Source organism: Amblyomma maculatum, chromosome 11 (assembly GCF_055883805.1).
Source record: "Amblyomma maculatum isolate TAMU_Amacu chromosome 11, ASM5588380v1, whole genome shotgun sequence".
Classification (NCBI taxonomy): Eukaryota; Metazoa; Arthropoda; class Arachnida; order Ixodida; family Ixodidae; genus Amblyomma; species Amblyomma maculatum.
This window is the reverse complement of record NC_139354.1, coordinates 81,535,528-81,556,637: the sequence shown is the minus strand read 5'-3', so window position 1 is coordinate 81,556,637 and position 21,110 is coordinate 81,535,528. Positions and strand designations below refer to the sequence as shown.

Here is a 21,110-nt window from a genome sequence, read left to right as displayed (position 1 = left end):
AATAAAACGCAGCACCTTGGCGTGACAGTATCATCTAGCAGTCTTTCATATCTCCAAACCTATCACCGCTCAAGTCAGGAGCCTGCCTGTCCATCTGTGATCTGCATTACGAGCGCAAACTGGTATATCGTGCCAGGCTTGCCACACCTGTTTCAGTCCACGAATTGAAGGCTTTTCGCACAGGGTGCAAACGTCTTATTGTTGAAATAATTTTCTGATATCATTATCATCAACTCCTTTGTTTCCTTGCAAGCAAAAGGCGCCTGCTACAGCGATATCTGTTATATATATATATATATATATATATATATATATATATATATATATATATATATATATATATATATATATATATATATATATATATATATATATATATGCGTGTGTGTGTGTGTGTGTGTGTGTGTGTGTGTGTGTGTGTGTGTGTGTGGTGTATGCGTGTGTGTGTGTGTGTAGAAAATACATACACAATACGAAAAAAAATACTGGAGATCTTCAATGACAGCATCATAATAGACAGTACAGTTCAGTTCAGTCGTTCAGTCGTGTCCGGCTCTTCGTGACCCTATGGACCATGTCACGCCACGCTTTCCGGTACACAAAGTAGATAAACACAAAGTTGTTTTTTCTTCTACTTTGTGTTTATCTTTCCCCTAGACAGCTTACATTACTAATTTATGCGAACACCGAAGTAAAAATTAAAAAGGCACAAAATACAATCTCGAATGCTTTCCTTGGCCTCGCCGACTGTGAGCTTCTTTCCTTCATGTATTATAACGAGTACCCTCATTTTCCCTCCCTTTATCTATCGCGCCACAGCAGAGGGTACTACGGATTTGCAAGACTCACACTAATCTCAGGGAGAGATTAACGATGCACAAACAATTTTAAAATAGTGAGGTAAAATACTATAAAAGAAAATAGAAAAGAGGAATCAGATTGCAATGCGTAGGCTTCGCAGCACCCTTTTCTATTACTTCAAAATTAAATCTTTGCCGTTTCAGAGCTCGTTACTGGGGATAGGCATGAATTTTGCGATACGATACTGTACCATAGTTCGTAGACAGACAGAACGCAGCCCAAGAAATCCTGGAACTCTACATACTTGTTCCGACATCCCTAATTTTCTGACACCGCAGGAAACTGGCAAATTTTATCGCCAGAAATCACGGCTTCAACTTTTAAAATCTACAACGAAAATAAACATTTATGGCAATACATAAACATAGCTGAGGCTACGAAATGAAGCAACATGCACTTATTATACAATAATGACGACCTGCCTATTCTTGAATAAAATAGATGTGTACCTGGCTCTGTAGTAATCAAAACAACTTTCCTTAAAACAGAATAGGACTAAGGAATCTGCAGCACAGTACGAAAAATACCAATATATTCTTCGCTGGTGTACTCATATTCGTCCAATAAAAAGCGATTAGGAATAAATTCATCCCTGTTATTTAACAAGGCAAGAATTTTCAACACATTTGTTGCCTGTACGTTATTTCGTACCTTTGTATAAACCAGATCCTTTGTAAACAGGTGGCAGAAGCGATCGGTCAGTTTGCAACCTGGCAAATTTTGTCTGCTGATTGATTCTGCTTAGTTGAAACAAAATGGGTTTTCCGCATTAAAACCACTTGCGGTTTCATAAAAGTTTATATGAGGATTTACCATGACACCCATTTTTATAATTAACGAGGTGTTACTTTGATTAACCTTGCTTCTTTTAATTTTTCCCGACAGTACCTACGCATGCGCTTCGACAACAAGGTTGGTGTCACAGCGTGTGTCGTCTACTTCATCCTCAGCGTAAGTGACATGTCAAAATATTTTTTGAGTGCAGCTCTCAAGAGACAAACATAGCACTTTTTCAGATTAGCTGCAAGTGCTTCATTATAGAAATAGGATGTTTGCGCATTCACAACAGTTGAGCATGTTCTCTTTTGTAAGTGTGATTGAGTTACGCCTGCTCATTTGCTCTTCCGGCGGAGTTAAACGGTCTTAAGACATCCATGATCAAATTGAAATTCACATTTAGCGACTGGCGTTCGTAATATGAACGTACAAAGCTCTGATGATTGATATCGTTGACTATGCGTATGATTATATTTAAAGGATGTTCGCAGAACTTATTACTACGAACAAAAAAATGTTTAGTGTTACAACCGAAGACAAAAATATTGCAAGCATCTCTACTGATTACGACGAATAACATAATGAATCGAATGAAAATTTTTTCACTCTTTTTTCGTATACATATCTCATTTTCTGTCCAACCTAAGCACATAATGCTTGCTTGCTGTCCCGGAACCTCGTTCAATCGCCGACTGCGGACGGAAATGTGCCACTATATGGCGAAAATGAACCAGTAACAATTCACAAGTGTATAAAATTATAAACAGTGACACGCTGACGGATATTAAATACATTTCAAGAAGAAAGAGACCAACAAAAAACAGAAATAATAGCTTGACCTCAGCACTAGAAACCTGACTGATGTGGTATCCATCTGAATATAACAAAACACGCGATCAAACAGCACAATCCATATAAAATCAATCATCACTGGTTCCCGCCGGGATGGCGCAGTGGCTACGGCGCTTGTCTACTGCTCCCAATGAAGCGGGATTGAATCCCAGCCTCGTCGGCCGCTTTTCGATGGAGGCGAAAAGAAAGTGCCCGTGTGCTGTGTGATTTCAGTGCACGTTGAAGAGCCCCAGGGGGTCGAAATTTCCGGAGCCCTCCACTACGGCGTCTCTCATACACTGAGTTGCTTTGGGACGTTAAACCCCACAAACCAGCCAATCATCATTGGTTGGTCTGGAGAGATAAGCACCATCAGTATAACTTCCTCCAGGGCAACTTGGTGGATACTGAGCATTATAACGTTAGAGCGGCAAAAACCAACTACGCACAGACAGACTAACCACACAGCACAAGCGCTCACTACAAACCCATCCTCGTTATCGGCTTGAACAAGCACCAAGTTATTGCTGTTGAAGAAAGTAACCACATCATTTAACACACTGTCACTGCGCAAGTTCAATTCTTTCGCTGCAGTCTTCCGCAAACAGTCCACAGTGGTCCCGGTCTTCACCTTTCGCTTGCAGGGCCACTTTTCGGTTTATTGCGATTAGATCGTGAGCTGGAAGTCGTGCGCTGGCAGTGTGTAAATGGTGCGGTTACTTTCTTCGATAGCAATAACCTGATGCTTGTTCATGACGATAAGGAGGGTGGGTTTGTAGTGAGCGCTTGTGCTGTGTCGTTATTCTGTATGTGTGTGGTTGTTTTTTTGCGCTCGAACTTTATAATGCTCTAGATGAGCACCCTTTTCTCATTGATTTTACCATTCTTACCCTTTAAATAAATGTTGTCAAATTCTTCATGCGCGTTAAATATGTACAGCACGTAATATGCCCTGAACCTTCTGCCATAATTTGTAAAGCATCGGGCATTGATATATGTTTTCATCTCCCTCTGTGCAACGGTCGTTTTGAACAGGTATATTTATAATGAATTCAAAATACCGTTTCAGTACACCTGCGTAAAATAGTTCCTGCATTTCCAGTACACTGTGCCTATTCTCCTTCCTTCTCGTCAAACTGGTCCAAAATATTACCGGGTAAATCAAACGCGGTAAATCCCACGTGTTATCTATATAATTTTTTATTGAACCCCTAATCTGCTTGGCCATGCTGCAGAAAAAAAACAAATGTTTCAAGATTGATCAGTCAAAAATAAATTATCTGTTGCCACAATAAATGCAAAAGTGAACATATTACACCTCAGCGCATTCTGGATGCACTACTGCCTTCTTGTTTCGGGCACGAGACTTAAAAGAACAGCACAGAATCTACATTTGTGACAAATAGAATACTCTGTGTGCAATACACAGTGGCCCGCTCTTAATCCTCTACGCCTCATTATTTCACAATTATAGACGTGATAGAAGCCAACATAATGTATAAGAAATTTTCAATAGTCATGCACCCTCGAATGAAATGCAGCATCATTGTTCTTAGAGAGATATGTCCATAAACAGCACTTTTATTACATCATATCACATTAACAGTTATATCATTGTTAGAAACTGCATAGGGCGAATTTAACGAACTAGTCTTGTCGTCTTAAATAAATACGGCCGGGCTACGACTATTAATATACGGATTGTCTTAATGGAGGTATTAAAAAGACCTCGAGCTCTTACTGTGTGGGCACACACAGTGAAAAGGAACAAGTTATTGTTCCTTTTCACTGCGTTAAATGGTACGACAACCCGGGCTCATTATGAATACATCTTTATATTTCTCGTCTATTTGCTCTAATAGATATATTATGGATATATCTCCTAGCTGTGTTTCATGATCTTTAAAAATATTTTATATCATGCCTTGCAATTTTGATTTTTTTATCACAGCTGCTCATTTCTAGTATAATTGTTAGTAGTTTTCACTGCCTTACGTAAACATTAGTTTGATTTTATCTTTCATGTTTTGCTCAAGATTGTATTTGACAAATGGGGACGGTAGTATGTAACAACGTCTGCAATCTATCACATTTTTTCGATGAATTTTGCGTTCACTGAAGAGCTTCAACGTGTGTTTAAAACTTCAGTAAACGGACTGGAGTTATTCAATGCCTACTTTAAGGCAGAACAGAATTGAAACAGGGGACAAAGGATGAAGACTATACTTGTAATGTTTGCACAATACTTTATTTATACTATTACTGACAAGAGTAGAGGAACACAAAATACTGATAAAAAGTATGCATATAAAAAAATTAGAGGTTCAGATTATCAGACATGAGTGTTAGCATAAAGTTTTGGCTGGTGTCCTATCATTAAAACGGTGGGCCATGCCGGATGAGCTAAGAGCGTAACCTCGATTTTAGAAAAAGATCTTGCACAAATTGAGCTGGGGGTATTTCCCAGAGAAGCAAGCAGTTTTTGTAGCGCAGTACGCTTTTTAATTTTTTTTTTCAGGCTTGCTAGTGCTACATGAGTAGACTGAAAACACAAAATACGGTGGACTAAGATGCCGCTAATCGAAACGTTTCTACTGACACAAATTGCCTTTCACCACTGAGCTCGTCCTGTTTGGTTCTCTCCAGTGTGTCGTCCCCTGCGCAGTTTTATGTTCGGTCATTATGTCATAGCAACTAAACCCTCATCGCTAACTCTTGTCTTTCATCCGTTTGTGTCCAAGCGCAAGCTCTAAATAATGCAAAATAAGCAGTTAAAATAGCAAGAAATACTACAACACACCACTACTGTATCATACCCTTCAGCGGTTGTGAGTCCCCTCCTCATTATGTGAAAATCTACTGACATCAGTAGTAACTCCTGCTTTTACTGAGCAGTGAGAACGTGCGTGCGAGAACAATGAATACAGCCTGTCTAACACTGTATCAAAGCTGGGATCTGGGTAAGTTCGGCACCGATCTCCCTTTCCCTCTTATAGTAGCAACCCTAATTCTTAGCTCTGTAACTCGGCACTCTAAGGTAACCTCTTAACATCACAAAACCCACCGACGATTCAGTGCGCGACCTCATCACTGTCAACTAGCACCGGCCAGAAGCGCACTCGTGATTTTTTGCTCACAACCACGACGCTCAGGACTCGAACGATGCTGTATTCTTTGCAGGAAGAAGCCTGCATTATGAAATATTGAAATTACGAACATCCGCAAAATAATTGAGAGAAACTACAAAAACGCACTCTTATTACACCCACAAGAACAGTTAACAAGTCAGCTCGAACACAGAAAGAAAGATTGTTAGTGGTTAATAGAAAGCTAGCTAGTGGCTAAACGTGTTGTGCATCGATATAACTGCCGCAATGGCTAATCGATGACTAAGACATGGGATATAAATGTTACTCAGTGTAATCTCTTTCAGCACCGAATACAGCATCAAAGTGTGTTGCTGGGCGAGTTGGTCATGGTAGAAGGAAATAGCGCAGGAGACGGAACAGGGAAGTAGACAACACGAGCGCCGACTAGCAACTGAATGTACTCAAAGCGTGAGCGTATGAATACAGTGAGCGACAGACGCGCAGGAAGGAAACGAAGGCACACAATGTCATTACGAAAAAATGCCATCCTCATCCTTTAGAGGTAAGGTAGGCAAGCTCATGGCGCGACAACAAAAAAGAAGGTAGGCTTGCGCATGAAGCCCTTTTGCGGGCAATGTTAAGGGCTTCGTAGATTTCCCTGGTATGTTTTGCAGGGTAATAGGTTAGAATTGCGCACTGTTCGAAAAGCGGAATACAATTCAGACAAGATTTACAGTGCAGCGCCAAGTTGCTTTTGGGTGCAATGTCAGCAAGGACAATGCATGTTCTTTGATGCGATCATTGATGCGTCGTCACGTCTGACCTACATGCGTAGTCGCGCAAGAAAAAGGCACCTCGTAAACAGCGTGGGTGCGGCAGGCAACAAAACGCCTATTATGCCTCTTGTCACATGCAATCATTCGAGGAGTTGAAAAATTAACCTTCTTGCGCATACGCTACAGTTTGTATAGGGCATTGAACAAAACATGTACGCCTACCCTGCGCGCGACAAGTTTAAATGTATGGCACGCTTGATGCACGTACGGAACAACCGCAATGCTTTCCGGTTCATCATCTTCAGTTTTTTGTGGTCCCTATAGTTCCCGCTTTTTCTTAATAAGCCTTCAACAACACTGTACAAAACAGGTTCCAGAAGGCCGGCCAACTTAAAATGTCCCATCTGAGAGTGGAAACTGATCTGCACCTGGTGTTTACACGATCTGGTGATGGAATTTCGGAGGGCTCCTGTACTAAATTGCTGTTTGGCGACCTTGGAATGTGCGGCCGCGTACTGCAGGAAGCTCTCCCGTACACGGGGCTCGTAGCGCCAGCACAGGTGTTCGCTTTTGTCGAAGACTGTCATATCCAGGAAACGTATGCTATGCCCGTCCTCCAATTCCAAGGTTGTTAGACAACAAGTTGCTAGAGGAGCCGTCCAAAATGTCATCACAAGGTAGTGCTAACAGCAGGTGCAGATCAGTTTCCACGCTCAGATGGGACGGTAGAAATTAGCTGGCTTTCCGAAATCTGCCTTTTTCAGTGTTGTTGAAGGCTTATTATGAAAGTGCAGGGACTCTGTGGGCCACAAAAAAAGCAGAAGCCGATGATGAACCAGAAAAACATTGCGGTTGTTCCGTACGTGCGTCAGGTGTCCCATAAACTTAAGCGTGACGCGCGTAGGGTAGGCGTACATGTTTTGTTCAGTGCCGCATACAAACAGGAGCGTATGTGCAAGAAGGTTTGCTTTTCAGGTACTCGAATGATTGCATGTGACAAGAGACATAATAAGCGTTTTGTTGCCTGCCGCACCCACGCTGTTTACGAGGCGCCTTTTTTTTTCCGGCACGCGTATGTACTGCGTCAGACGGGGCGATGCGTCAATGATCGCCTCAGAGAACATGCATCGTCCCTTGCTGACATTGTACCCAAAAGAAACTTGGAGCTGCATTGTAAATCTTGTCTGAATTGTGTTCCGCTACCCTAAAAAAAATTACCAAGAAAATCATTGATGCTCTTATTATCGCCCGCAAAGGAGCTTCATGCGCAAACATACCTTCTGTTTTTTTTTTTTTTTTTTTTTTTTTTTTTTGCGAAGTTAATTGCCTCAGGGCATAAAAGGAATGTTATGATGGATGAAGGGTGTGGTCAAATAAATGAAAAAAAGGTTGGCTGATGCAATGAAATCGAGGAGTGAACGATGATGCGGTCCCAGTGTCCAAACAGCATATGACTGCGGATTATGGGGGGAGAGGCCAGCTGCCACCAGGTGCCGGATCAGCGTTGGCTTCAACGCTGGACAATCCCACAGTAGGTGATGGATGTCAGCTTCTATATTTCTAGACTTGCAGATGGGGCACCCAGGTTGTGGATATAAATACCGAATTTGTGGCCACTTTCGGATCACTGCTGGTGTTAGGGCCACCCCAACTCTAATCCTCCGAAGCGCCATCTCCTCTGAACGGGTTAGACCGCGGGGGAGGCTTACCGTACACGGAGGTATAAGAGCACGTGTACGGCGCCGGAGGTGCTCCTTTCTTGTTAAAAGCAGGGTGGCATTGTCCAATTTTATGAGGTTTGGCGATGTCGAGGTTGAGTTTGAAAGGCGGGTCGCAGAATCCACTTGGCTTTGAGCACTTAAAAGGTCACGCGGGGTCCATTCAATACGAATCGGATTTGGTATGCGAGCCGCTAATACCTTCTGTTTCGTTGTCGCACCATGAGCTTGCCCACCTTAACTCTTAATTATGAGCATGGCACTTTTCGCGTTGATATTTTGACCTTTCTTCTTCATCTTTTCCTCCGTGCGCATCTGTCGCTGAGTGTATTCATACGCTCAAGCTTTGAATACATTGAGTTGTTAGTCGGCGGTAGTATTGTCTACTTCCTTGTCCAGTCTCCTGCGTTATTTTCTTCTTCCATCACGGAATACAAATACAGCTGAGACTTTCACATCTCTCCTCAGCAAAAACGAGCTGAGGCTTTTGATATGATGTTCTTTTAATTAATATTTGTTCTTTTTTGTCATACATGGTCTTCTTGCAGCAAAGCGTAGGTGCCGTGGGCATCTTCAGCTCTGCTATTGCATTGTCAACGAGTAAGTAGTCCGTGCGAATATTTGATTGAAACGAACCTTTTCATATCAAGTAGACCAAAATATATTTAGCGCTGTGTGTGTTTGAGGGCTTGTATGTGTATGTCTGTCGCCTCAGTACTTTCCCAATTTTTGTATGATTCACCAAATGCACACATTTTCGGTTTCTTGGCGCACAGAAACATTATTCGTTTCTATTATAGAGAAGGTACTCGGTCAAGAGTGGGATTTAGTCAGCCACAAAAGAATAAATATATCCTAGAATCTTGATGCAGAGATTTTAAGAAAAAACAAAGACAAGGACAGGAGAGGCAACACACACACAAGACCTATCAACTGATTTTATTGGAGGAAGGCAACGCCATACATAGGCTGAAGGGCGGGAGAGAATGAAACCGAAGTAAACAAAAATGAAAAATAGGCAAACAAAGGAATCAAAGGTAAAAACCCATCAAAGCAAAGCGCATCCGTGGGTGGGCGTGTGTTAATTATGAAAAGACACGTTCTGTCAGTGAATCAACAGGTAACTCGCATTGAGAAAGGCAGTCTCAGCCTCGAACGGAGATAAAAGGGGTTCACTGATGCACTCGTTGCCAAGTGTCTTAATAAGATAGGCTTCGAGACTAATTGGTGCTTGTCTTTTACTTTTGCCAACTACTTTCGTCTCTTCAATCCGTCCCACGCATGCATGACACTTAATTAGGTGCGCCACTAGATGCTTATAATTGTAATCATTATATTTACATTTTCGGGCGTGTTCCCCAAATGGTCATTGACACAACGTCCAGACAGGCCGATGTAATAGTTTACACAAGACATGGGAATGGCATAAACCACTCCTGTGAAACAATGAACTAACGGCTTATCATGCGTTTTCAGGCACTCACGCTTTTTCGCCTTACCGATGCATGCACAGAGCTTTCCCAACTTTTGGGTGCCGAGAAAAATACACGTACACCCTGGCTGCCAGCGATGTTTTTAGGTTGTGCGAAATTTTGTGAATGTAGGGCATAACCTCAGACCTAAGGGCCTTTTGTTGAGCGCCTTCATTACTTGTTCTGTTCCAACTTCTTAAGCATGGCCTCTGCAACTGTCAAACTTGACCAGGAAAACCCTGCAGTTTTCGAATGGTCAGAACTCTGAGACAGTTGATGTAGGCCCGACTTTATAAGAGCAGCGTCTGAGCACATTAAGGCTATCCCTCTTTTGACGGTCTTGGAGAACGCCGAGTGATATGGCAACAACATTTTTTTCTCCTTCACCGAAAGTTACTTTAAGGTCTAGTTCCCTTAAATTTAAGGTGTATATAATTGAGGGTGTTGATTCCCTAGCAAAACTGTCTTTTCATGTGTAACACACGCCCAGCAGCACATGCGCCTTGCTTTTCTGTCATTTTACCTTTGATTTCTTTGTTTGTTTCATTGGTATTCGGTTTGGTTTCATTCGTTCCCACCCTTCGGCCTATATATGGTGTTGCCTTCCGCCAATAAAGTCAGTTGATAGTTAGAGTTTGTGTTTGTCACCTCCTTTGTCCTTGTCTTTGTTCGCGCTTAAATTCCCTGCATCAAGGTGAACTACCAGCTCGCCCGACAGAAAATTTTGATGAATATCCTAGAATCGTTAATACAACTAGAATCAAGCAAAAGGAGAACCGCTGCTCTTGTAAACAGATTGAAGCCTAATTGATAACACAAGGCGTTAAGAAAAAACGGAGAGATAGCAATAAAAACAATAAGCATGAAAAATTTCAATACATGTTTGAGAACACGTGGGAATGTAAGTTATAAGGCAGACAATTGCACAAACATTTTGTGCAGTTCAGCACGATCAAATCTATTTGATCGGGCATATTCTCTGGCAGCCTCGTCACATTGTATTTTTGGCTGCCAAACGCGTTATCGATCAGCAAAGCATCCTCGCTTTGCCGAAAGTAGGAACCTTGCCGAAGGTAGGAACCGAACCCATGACCTCCGAATATCGCGTCCGGTGCTCTTCCAACTGAGCTACATCGGCCGCGGACGCGATATTCGGAGGTCGTGGGTAATTATCTTTTCCCTAAACAGATAACATTACTAATTTCTGTGATTATCCAAGTAAACATTAAAAAAAAACACAAAGTACCATCCCCAACGCTTTCCTTGGCCTCGCCGACTGTTGGCTTCTTTCCTTCATGTATTGTAACGAGCACCATCATTTCCCGTTAGTTGATCTGCTTATCAATATATATATATATATATATATATATATATATATATATATATATATATATATTGCTTCCTGCCAGCATGCCAGAGCACGAAACGTATGTCCCGACGCACTGAGCAACAACATATGAGGTTTACACAGCGTTTTCGCGTAGGCCTACGCTACACCATTGAGCTATGGAAAGAAAACGCTACTTTACTGCAGCTTCACAGAACTTCGGTTACAACTCCCAATTTATCTAACAGCTTAAGAAAATAAAACAGCGCACTCCTGGCACCCGGAAAAGAAACACACTACAACAGAGCGCTGTCAACGGGATCCGGTAAAAACGTCCCCGGAAAAAATGACCCTGGAAGAAATGTCCCAGGAAAAAATCTCCCTATTTGCGAATTAGAAAAAAATGCCCCCTAACGGGCACTGAAGTCTTACCCTATGGGAAGTAGACTGCGTTTCCCCGAGGCGAGCTGCAATGATGAATCATGAATGTTAATTTTATTACAGCGGTTTCACCCTTCGGTTTGCGATTTACCGCGTATATAGAAGTTATGCGGGCATCCATAACAAAAAAAATAACGTCAGTGGTAATGGAGTGACAGAGCCTCGTCTTCGCTTTGTTTGTGGAGGAAAAGGCGAGCTGACCAACGGCTTTACAGCAGAAGCCTGGAGAGATGCTTTAATACGGCCATGATGCACGACCGGTTAAGCCACGTCCTGCTTATAACATCGTCACCCTTACCCCAGTTCTACATCATCAACACCCTTACCATAGTTCTACACCATCATCATAAGAATGATTTAACCTCATCACGAGAAAGTCTGGAAAATAATTCTAGTTATTCTTTGGGCGGTTCCCCGAGAAAACCATACGCCAATTCGCTTGTACCTATCTTAGTGGGCAGTGTTACCAAGCGTTTTAGGCCTGCCATATGATTGCTTAACGAGCTGCGCAGCTTAGAATCGCGCAACGTATAAGAGCCAGATGGCTCTTCCACCATGAATTTACTTACCTCTTGTAAACATTTGGGGTGTCCAGAGGACGCAGGTTCCCAATGATGATTAATTTTAACTCAAAGCTAAGAATGAATGGCATAAAATGCGTATCTTTTGTTTATATATATGAGTTCGGAAGAAATGCTTTTAGGGCCGGTTTTGTGCCTTGGGGACGTTTTTTCCTAGTTTCCGCTGCTTCTGGGGCCGTTTCCTCCAGGAACGTTTTTTCCGGGGTCGTGTCTTCCGGGGACCTTTTTTCCTGGGACGTTTTTACCTACACCCGCTTTCAACACAGCGCTAGACAGGCAGGCTTCGCTAGGAACGATCTGAGCAGCCTTGCAGTGGCACACACGTAATTTAGTCTACGTAGCGGATAAAATTAAGCAGCGCAAAGACAGGGCAACAATTTTGAAACAAACTATTCAGATTCTCTTGTTCGCTCTTCTTCTTTCTAGGTTCGTTGTTCACATTTTTACGACTGCATGACCTTTAAAAAAGGGATTTACACCTCTCAGTAACCTATTTACTTAATAATTTATTTACTGTTTATTAGCCAGGCAAGGGCTCAGACGTTGAAAGTTCGGGGACAGTAGGTGATTTAGAATAATGTACCAATGCATGACCTTGAAACACTGGACATAAAGACCACATATACAAAAGGGAATACGGTGAAAACGTCTCGGAAAAAAGGTCCCCGGAGCAAATGTCTCGGGAAAAATTGTCCCCGGAAGAAACGTCCCCGGAAAAAATGTCCCTATTTGCGAAGCAGAAAAAAATGTATCGAACAGGGCTGAAGTCTTGCACTATAGGACGTAGACTACGTTTCCCCGTGGGGAGCTACATTGATGAAGGATGCATGTTAACTTTATTACAGCGGTTTCACCTGTCGGCTTGGAATTGACCGTGAACATCGGACTGATGCTGGCATTCATGACAAAAAATATTATGGCAGCGGTAGTACCCAGTGACGGCGCCTCGGCTTCACTTTGTTTGCGGGGAAAAGAGGAGCTGACCACCGGCTTTACCGGAGAAGCTTGGAGTGATGCTTCAATATGTCCATGATGCACGACTGGTTAAGCCTCGTTCTGCTTATACCATCATCACCCTTATCACAATTCTACATCAGCATCAGAAGAACGGTTGAACCTCGTAACCAGAAGGTCTAGAAAGTAATTCTAGTGATGTCTTCTGCTTTGGGCGGTTGCCCGAGACTACCATACAGCGATCCGCTTGTACCTTTCTAAGTGCGCAGTGTTACCAAACCTAATAGACCTGCAAAATATGAATGCTTAACGAGCTGCCGGGCTCGGAATCTCGCAACGTATAAAGAGCCAGATGGTTCTTTCACCATGCTTTTACACAGTTCTTGTGAACATTTCGGGCCCCCAGAGGACGCAAGTTCCAAATGATGATTGCATTTAACTCAAAGCCAAGACAGATTGGCATAAAATGTGTTTTTTTTTTCATGTGAGTTAAGGAAGAAATCTATTTAGGGCCGGCTTTGGCCTTGGGGACGTTTCTTTCTAGTTGCCGCTTCTTCAGGGGACATTTCTTCCGGGGACGTTTTTTCCGGGGATCTGTCTTCCGGGGACATTTTTTCGGGGCCGTTTTTAATCACACCCATACAAAAGCTTTGCCGATTCCCGGCTTGGCGGCCTCTTTTCGATGGCGCCCGTCTGCTGTGCTATATCACCGCACGTTAAAGAACAACATGTGGTCAAAATTTCCAGAATCCTCCACTACGGTGTCTCTCATAGCCTGAGTTGCTTTGGAACGTTAAACCCCGCAAAACAAACCAAACAAACCAAAAGCTTTGTGTACCTTGTCTATGTGCTTGGCAAATATCGCTGGGGCACTTTATTACTACATGTGCAACGCTCAGCGCTGGTTGCCAAAGCGATTTGGTATTGCTATCGCGATTCCGAAAAAGAATTTGCTTGGTTTGCACATGCTTTGGTAAAAATCTTGATTTTACTCTAGAACCTTTTTTAACAATTTTCTTCATAAAACAAGTTAGACTAGGAGGACCGCCGTAATGGAGGACTCCGGAATTTTCTAATAGCCATGGTTCTACAATGTGCACAGAAAAAGCACAATACTTTTGCGTCTTGATTTTCACCATCATAGGAAACCTACGCTCGAGGGCAGGATTCTCATTCAAGCGCCTTAACAACTGAGCCCCCGCGCCGGGGTAGCTGAAGAATGTGTATCCTCATGTGCAGCGTGTTTCAGTTATAGGATATGGAAGCAATACTCTTAGTTGCTCACAACGCTTGAAATGATGGGAAACTTCTATGCAGGTACGCAGATGAGAGATGAGAATGGCATTCTCCCGATCTATCGTGTTACTCAGGAGCTGGAAAAAAAGCGAGAAATAAGAATATGCGTGGTCGAAATAAATGTTTGGCCGAAGTCTAACAGCACAGGTTCTTTTAGGCCCAAGGAAGGGTGAATACAGAAAAATACCGGTATTTGCTCTATGCCTCACTTTCATTTCCCCACCTGATACTTTGTTATGTGTTATTGTGTACTTCTGTATTGAAACCGCTAATGCGATTTTTAATGAATACAAGACAATACAAATGCATTGCAGCAAGCTTTCAGATACTTCATGGTGTTGTTTGTGTTGCAGTGTTTCCAGTGTCAATTGTTTACTCAGACATCGGCATCGGACTGGCAGGCACTATCTACACAGCTCTGGTGAGTATTTGCATTGCAATGTTTGTAGGGTCGAGCACGCTTTTCTCACAGATAAGAGATCACACTTTCTTCATTTGAGGCATTGCTCCCTCTGCACAGAAATTGCATGCACGACATTGGTTAGACTATTACTATTATGTTTCGTCTTATGTACTAAATAGGTGATGCCTCAAAAGAAGCTCAATATATAGGAAACTTTCCTGGTACTGAAGTAGCCATTGTTCTGCGAGTGCATACAAGAAAAACCTCACATACGTAAATAACCTGCGATCGTCTGCTCCTGATTATTACCTTTTGTGCACTGACTTACCTTAATATAGAGTGGCAAAGTCTTCCCCTACTTAACCTCAGCTTACCTTATGGTATGCGGTAAAAACTGTTTATCAAGAGGTGGTCATGCAAGACATTTTGAGTTAAAATTCTAGTCAATACGGTGTATTCCCTTCTTTTATATCAATCCAGGTTGAACAGTTTTCTATATGTTCCTCACAGCAGCCTGTCTAACACTGTCTGTAGCGGATCATTGCCGCCTTAGAGAGTGTTCCATGCAGTACAAAACTTGGTGTAGAGAGTAAATGTGAGCTATATTTGCTTTTACAATTTTGTAAACAGCTTCAAATCTTAAGGAGAAAACTACGAGAGACATTTTACTCTCATTACGACGGGTAGTCAAGAAAGACAAACGAAGGGACATGGCAAACGCCAGATGATATTGGGCACAACAAGTTTGATTAAAATTGTTATTTAAGAAGAGGTTTAGGTATTTGCCTTAACGAAAATATTAAGAGCTTTTGAGACGGCTTCTGAGCCATGGTGGCACCTGAGCGGCTGTCATACTAACCAGCCTTGAGTGCATCCTGTAAGTCCGGTTTACGAATTTATATGCATGGTATAAAAGCGCGTCAACTGATATATCGCGATTTCTACAGAAGTGAATGAGGCGCATGCAGTATAAAACACCCAGCAATAAGAGCAGCTCAACGAAATAAACATCCTGGCAGTTTTTCCTGCTTCTAAATTATCCTATCACAGCTCGCTATCCTCATTTATTTTACTCTTCAGTGCTGAATATATCGTCTTGCTTCAAAGTGAAAGTATGAACGTATGAAAAGACCTCTCATGTGAGACTAAGCTACTAGTAATTTAGTAGCGATTTAGTAATGATACTAGTAATGTAGTAACATACAGACGATAAGTTTAAAAATACTTTATATACTTCGACTTCTCTAAATCACTTGAATGCGTTTCACAACCACGTTTATTACTTCAAATCACCTTCCTTCCTCTTGACTTATGACAACCTCATGCATAAAGAATTTTTTTTCATCTCGCAAACAGTTTACTCTAGTCAGCGCTCCCCAATCTCCATTCCGCGAAGTCCTATCTGGTGTACATCAAGATACCGGCCTGAGGCTATTGCTATTGCTCATTTACATTCACGACTAGCCATATAACATGACTTGAACTATTCGGTTGTTCGCAGATGACGGTTTCATTTACCGTAAAGTACGTCCACCTGCCGATTACCGAGTACTTCCAAAGGACCTCGGTAGCATAACCACTTGTGAATTTCATGACAAATGTGTCCCCCAGCGAAAAATGCAAGTTAATGATATTCAACCTGAAAAATTCTAACTGTTCTTTCAGTTTTTTTGAGCAATTATACTTCAGTGTCTCACACGCCTTCATTCAAATACATCAGTGCTCGTTCCTCAAGTAACCTCTGTTGGTCCACTCCCGTAAGGAAAGTAACAGCTAGAGTATCACTCATTCTAAGTTATCTAAAACTTAATTTCCATGGAACTGCGGCCACGACCTGTAAGCTCGCCTATCAAACATTTTCTCGCCCGTAACTTGCGTACTTTTATTTCAACTGCTCATCTGATCAGGCCCAATAATTGAATTACTTTTAATAAATGTTTCATTTATTGAAACTTAGTGTGATCACTCGAGCATAAAAAGCTGAAAATCATCGATTTCTCTATGTTAGAAAAGGGGCGGTTAGTCGCCCTAATCTTGCTATTTCAGCGAATAGTATACAATGCCTGGCCCACAAAGCTGCCACCCGCACAACCATTCCGCGTCTCACGTCGTGTAAACAACCCTCAAAGTCTTCAAGCCATTTGCGGTAGAACGTTTGCATTTAAATCATCATATATGCTGCAGGCGTTCGTTTATATAAATGTTCTTCTGGAACACATCAAGAGTATTCATGTTCCCGGTTGCTTTAGAGCCGAAATAGTGGCCATTTTTTCAAGCTGCGTGTCATGTACTATTGTACTGTTGTGTTCCTAGTTTTCAGTTATCTTTATACTAAGAGACAATACGTTTTGTATAGACGTCTTAGTCATGCTCATGACATCACCCTTAACTACGTTTTCCCCGCATGCAAAGAACACCACGAGACAGGAGCGATGGTGTACCATCCAAACACACTTTCCTGCGAGTGTGTGAAAGATACTGCGCCTACCCTTTCCAATAAAACAAATATAATTATATGTAGCGCTGCAGAGAACTCCGATAAAAGGCAGATGAAGATAGCCAGATTATAAGAGAGGAAGGGTAGGCTTTCGTCCTTCTTCTTTTAAGAGATATCTAAGAGGCCTATGGGGCTGAAACGTGGAGGCTAACCAAAAGAGTTCTACTTAAGTTGAGGTCGACCAAAACGGCTATGGAACGAAAAATGGTAGGGGTAACACAGGGAGATAGAAAGCGTGCAGAGTGGGTCCGAGAAATAACTCAAGTTACCGACATTCTATTGGAAATTAGGAAGAAATGGGCATGGCCAGGGCATGTAGTGCGAAGAGAGGATAACCGATGGTCGCTTAGGGGAACAAACTGGATTCCAAGGGAAGGAAAGCGTAGCAGGGGGCGGCAGAAAGTTAGGTGGGCGGATGAGTTTAAGAAGTTCGCAGGGGTCAAGTGGATGCAGCTAGTATAGAACCGGGTTAATTGGAGAAATATGGGAGAGGCCTTCGCCCTGCAGTGGGTATAGTCAGGCTGATGATGATGATGATGATGAAGAGGCCATCTAAATGTTTCTGTACTGCGTCTGCCCTTGTCGCATTGTGGTGATGGCCAGCGGCACGCCTATGTCGCGTACGTCGCAGTGTGTGGTACCACATCGTTGAGATCACAGCAGTCGCGAGGCAGTCGACCTGATCATCGGCAGCCCGATGCCTTGCTGATCATTCCAAAGAATATCCGCAGCTTTTATATTGGGTTCACCCACAGACGCACTGGCCATTGCTAGTGCTCTCGCGGTGTTGAGTTTCATCTCTATTTGAAACATTTTTCGGTCGGTTGTTTGCAAATACACGGCAATAAGCTAATATGGGCATGATGGCTTCCTTATCGGTCGCAGCGCACAGCTATTCTAACGACGCTCTTCTGTACACAGTGGTACCTCGGCACGGCAGCGTCAAGTTTTGCATGAAGATCCCTCACAGCTTTTCGCAAAAATTTAGGCACCAGTATGAAATGAAGGAATGTGCTACCAGCTGAAACTCTGAGCAAGGATAGCGCGGCACGAAACAAATTTATTTGAATGATTGAGTAACTTATTTTTTCTGGTTTCAAACATGCTCGCCATATCATCGAAGGGAGGGCTTCGTGGAGTCGTGTGGGCTGACTGCGCTCAAGCATTTGTCATGGTCCTGTCACCCTTTGTCATCATATTGAAGGTCATCTATGACTCGAGCTTTGTGAGCCCTCCGCTAAGACCTATGACAGACACAAACTTCACGGACTTCTGGTTTCGGTAAGTCATAACGCAAATCGTGTAACCACTTTTCACTCTTTTCTGCAGGGAAACAACGTGCCAAATTTGCGACGAGCATTTCGTTTAAGGCTTCGAAAAATTATCAGGTGTTATCTCACCTCAGCCTTAAATGAAGGATAGGATGCGACAGCGCATCTAAACGAAGAACCAGGTTAAAATAAGCAAGCAGTATCTTACTTCTTTAATTCAAGCAGAAATGTAAACGTTAGTGATGAAGCACAGTTATAATAAACTAAAATAACATATATGAAAATAAAGTTATAAAAACATTCACAAACGTAAACAACAAAATAAAATAAAAATAAACACAAAGTACTCAATGATTATCTACGCGCCGTCTGAGAAGTTTCTTTTTATACACCGATAGACGCCCATCTCGCTTTAAAAGTCTTTTGTCGCAGTTAAATGCCACAAATGTGCTGCTTACACATCAGTCTTCTTCTTGCAAAATATGGCATGCTTTACATAGTTACTGCAAAAGTTGTTCAGTATGATGATAGAGCACTACACTGTTGCCACAATGCGGAGAGTACTAGCAGATGCAACACAGAGTGACAAGTTTCGAGCAACTGGGGTCTCCTATCGAAATCTTGTGCTCTGTAAGGCGGTTGTTGAAGCATCTCCCTGTTTGGCATACGTGGGAGTGGTGACAAAAAACGCGAATTTGTATGCCACGCCGACCGTGCACGGTGCGTATTGGGTGCTGGCGCCTCAAAAAGATGTTGATTTCTGAAAATACGATGCTGGTGACTTTTATTAGAAGACTCATATTTTCTGTTATGATTTATACGATGCAAGATTGCTTCAGTGCATTCCCACGTTTTTATGTCAGCCGCTTCTTGATCATTAATGTGTGCATTCAGCGCCATGTTTACTTCGTATGTTTGGCAGATTCAGTTATATGTCGGCCGTTTTGAGGGTTGCATGTCCTGCAGTGTAGCCACGCAAGGCTCCAATGACTACTTATCTGTAGATTAACTTCAATTCTTAGCTCTCTGTTCGAGTCGTCAATTCTTTTTTTAAATATGAAACGGTTAACGTATTTCTCTTGTTAATTTACCTTTGTATTTGTACAAAGCTCTAATTCGATTACAAAGGAGACATCATTTTTATTTAGAAGTATTTCATTGGTTGTTACTCATGGAGTTCTTCTAACGCACAGCAAAATTTGAGGACGGAACCGCTTTCAAAGATGTGTTGTGGTCATTGAGGCGAGAATTCAAGAACCTTCCCGCTTCACCTATGTAGCTCTTCCTGCATCTGAAAGGCAGTTCATATACAACTCTATCAGTGTGTAGAAGACACACACACACATGCGCGCGCACGCACAAGTACGCACGCTTACGCACACAACCGACAAAGTGGAAAACATACGCTGGACTTTAGACTTGGTTAAATTTTCATGCGCTGGCGCTTGGAAGGTTCTTGCGAAATGGGAAAGATGTCTGAGAGGTTAACTAGACGATGTCTGAGCAGGGAGGTTAACTAGGCGATGAAAAGTAGGCTTCTGTATGCGTGCAGAGGCGGATAAACGGTAACAAGGAGAGAAAACGAGATATGACTGGGGAAATCATGACATGAATTTAGGGTAGCAACACGCGCACGTATCCGTTACTGTGGAAACGATAAAGTGCAAAACAATTTATGGAGATCATTTTCTGGTTGCATTAAAATAGCAACCAAAACAAAATAACCATTAACATCATACGATTAGAACGATATCGGCATAACGCGCTCTCAAGTACCTTGTTTTCTGAAATAATGAGCAAGTGGTGAGCCTCATGCTTACCTGAACAAAACTTTACATGAAATACATCACATGTGGCAAGCAAACATGTGCTGTGCACATGGGACATACATTTCTTTATAAGAAAGAAGCTGTCAGTATTTTTACTCTTTTTTTTTCACAGTGAGAAGGCCCTTAATTTTATTAAAGTTGCTATGGAGTGCCTAGTGCCAGACAAAACAGGCAGTGTTTAGGGCCGACATGTAAGACAGTGTTCATGATCCCTCGCTACCTGTCGCCGCCACGTTTGTTGGACAGCCACCGCACTATATGTCTCCTCAGGGTTGCGTACTCATGAACCACCTAGAGAGATAATTAGAAAACATCGCGGTTCTTTCTGAAATGCCTCCACTATCGCGGATCAACCGCTTGAGTTGGCAGATCGCCATTCCTGCGATTGGTAGTAAACGAGGGATCGTCGGTTTCTCTATCAGGGCAAAGCGTTTGCAACGGGTGGTCAGCCAGGGCGCTCGTGCGTGTGTAAATTTGCTTCTTCATTATTAAACCTCTAAAATGTTGCGCAGCTGAAAAGTGCACTTGTGACGTCGTTTCAGCTCTTTTTGAAAATAGGACAAGGTGTACCAGCGTATTTCACTATACCCACAAAGCTGTCTACCAAACTGTGCCGAGCTAACAGCCGCTTATACTCCACGTGAATTTTGCAATGTGTTTACGTGCTGGCCTTAACGTGGTCCCAAACGTGGCGCGCAAAGTCTGCGTTTACTGGCATTTGCGGCACATAATTTACGTCATGAGACGTCATTCTTACAGAACCGCATAATGTGCATGCATGACGTATTTCCCGCTACATATTTTCAGTAAATCAGATTTTATGAAGCGCCTTTCAGGAAGCAATGGGGGGAAATGACAGCAAGCTGTATATTTCGTCCCATTCGCAATACAAGCAGTGGTACTTTCCTCCCTACCATATATACCTTCTTTTTCCCCGTACAGTTACTTATATTTGTCACCCAGGCAGCAGAACTCTCCTAAAAATTC

General features: G+C 42.5%; 1 protein-coding gene across 1 annotated transcript in view; it reads left to right on the top strand.

Moving 5' to 3' along the window:
- LOC146174263 (sodium-coupled monocarboxylate transporter 1-like) overlaps nucleotides 1-21,110 on the top strand; it is a 67,760-nt gene that overhangs the window by 10,669 nt on the left and 35,981 nt on the right. Inside the window, exons 3-6 of the mRNA XM_084585362.1 lie at nucleotides 1,747-1,812; nucleotides 8,601-8,652; nucleotides 14,477-14,544; nucleotides 18,147-18,304. Of these exons, the coding sequence (XP_084441488.1) occupies nucleotides 1,747-1,812; nucleotides 8,601-8,652; nucleotides 14,477-14,544; nucleotides 18,147-18,304 (344 nt within the window). The remainder of the gene's footprint in view (nucleotides 1-1,746; nucleotides 1,813-8,600; nucleotides 8,653-14,476; nucleotides 14,545-18,146; nucleotides 18,305-21,110) is intronic.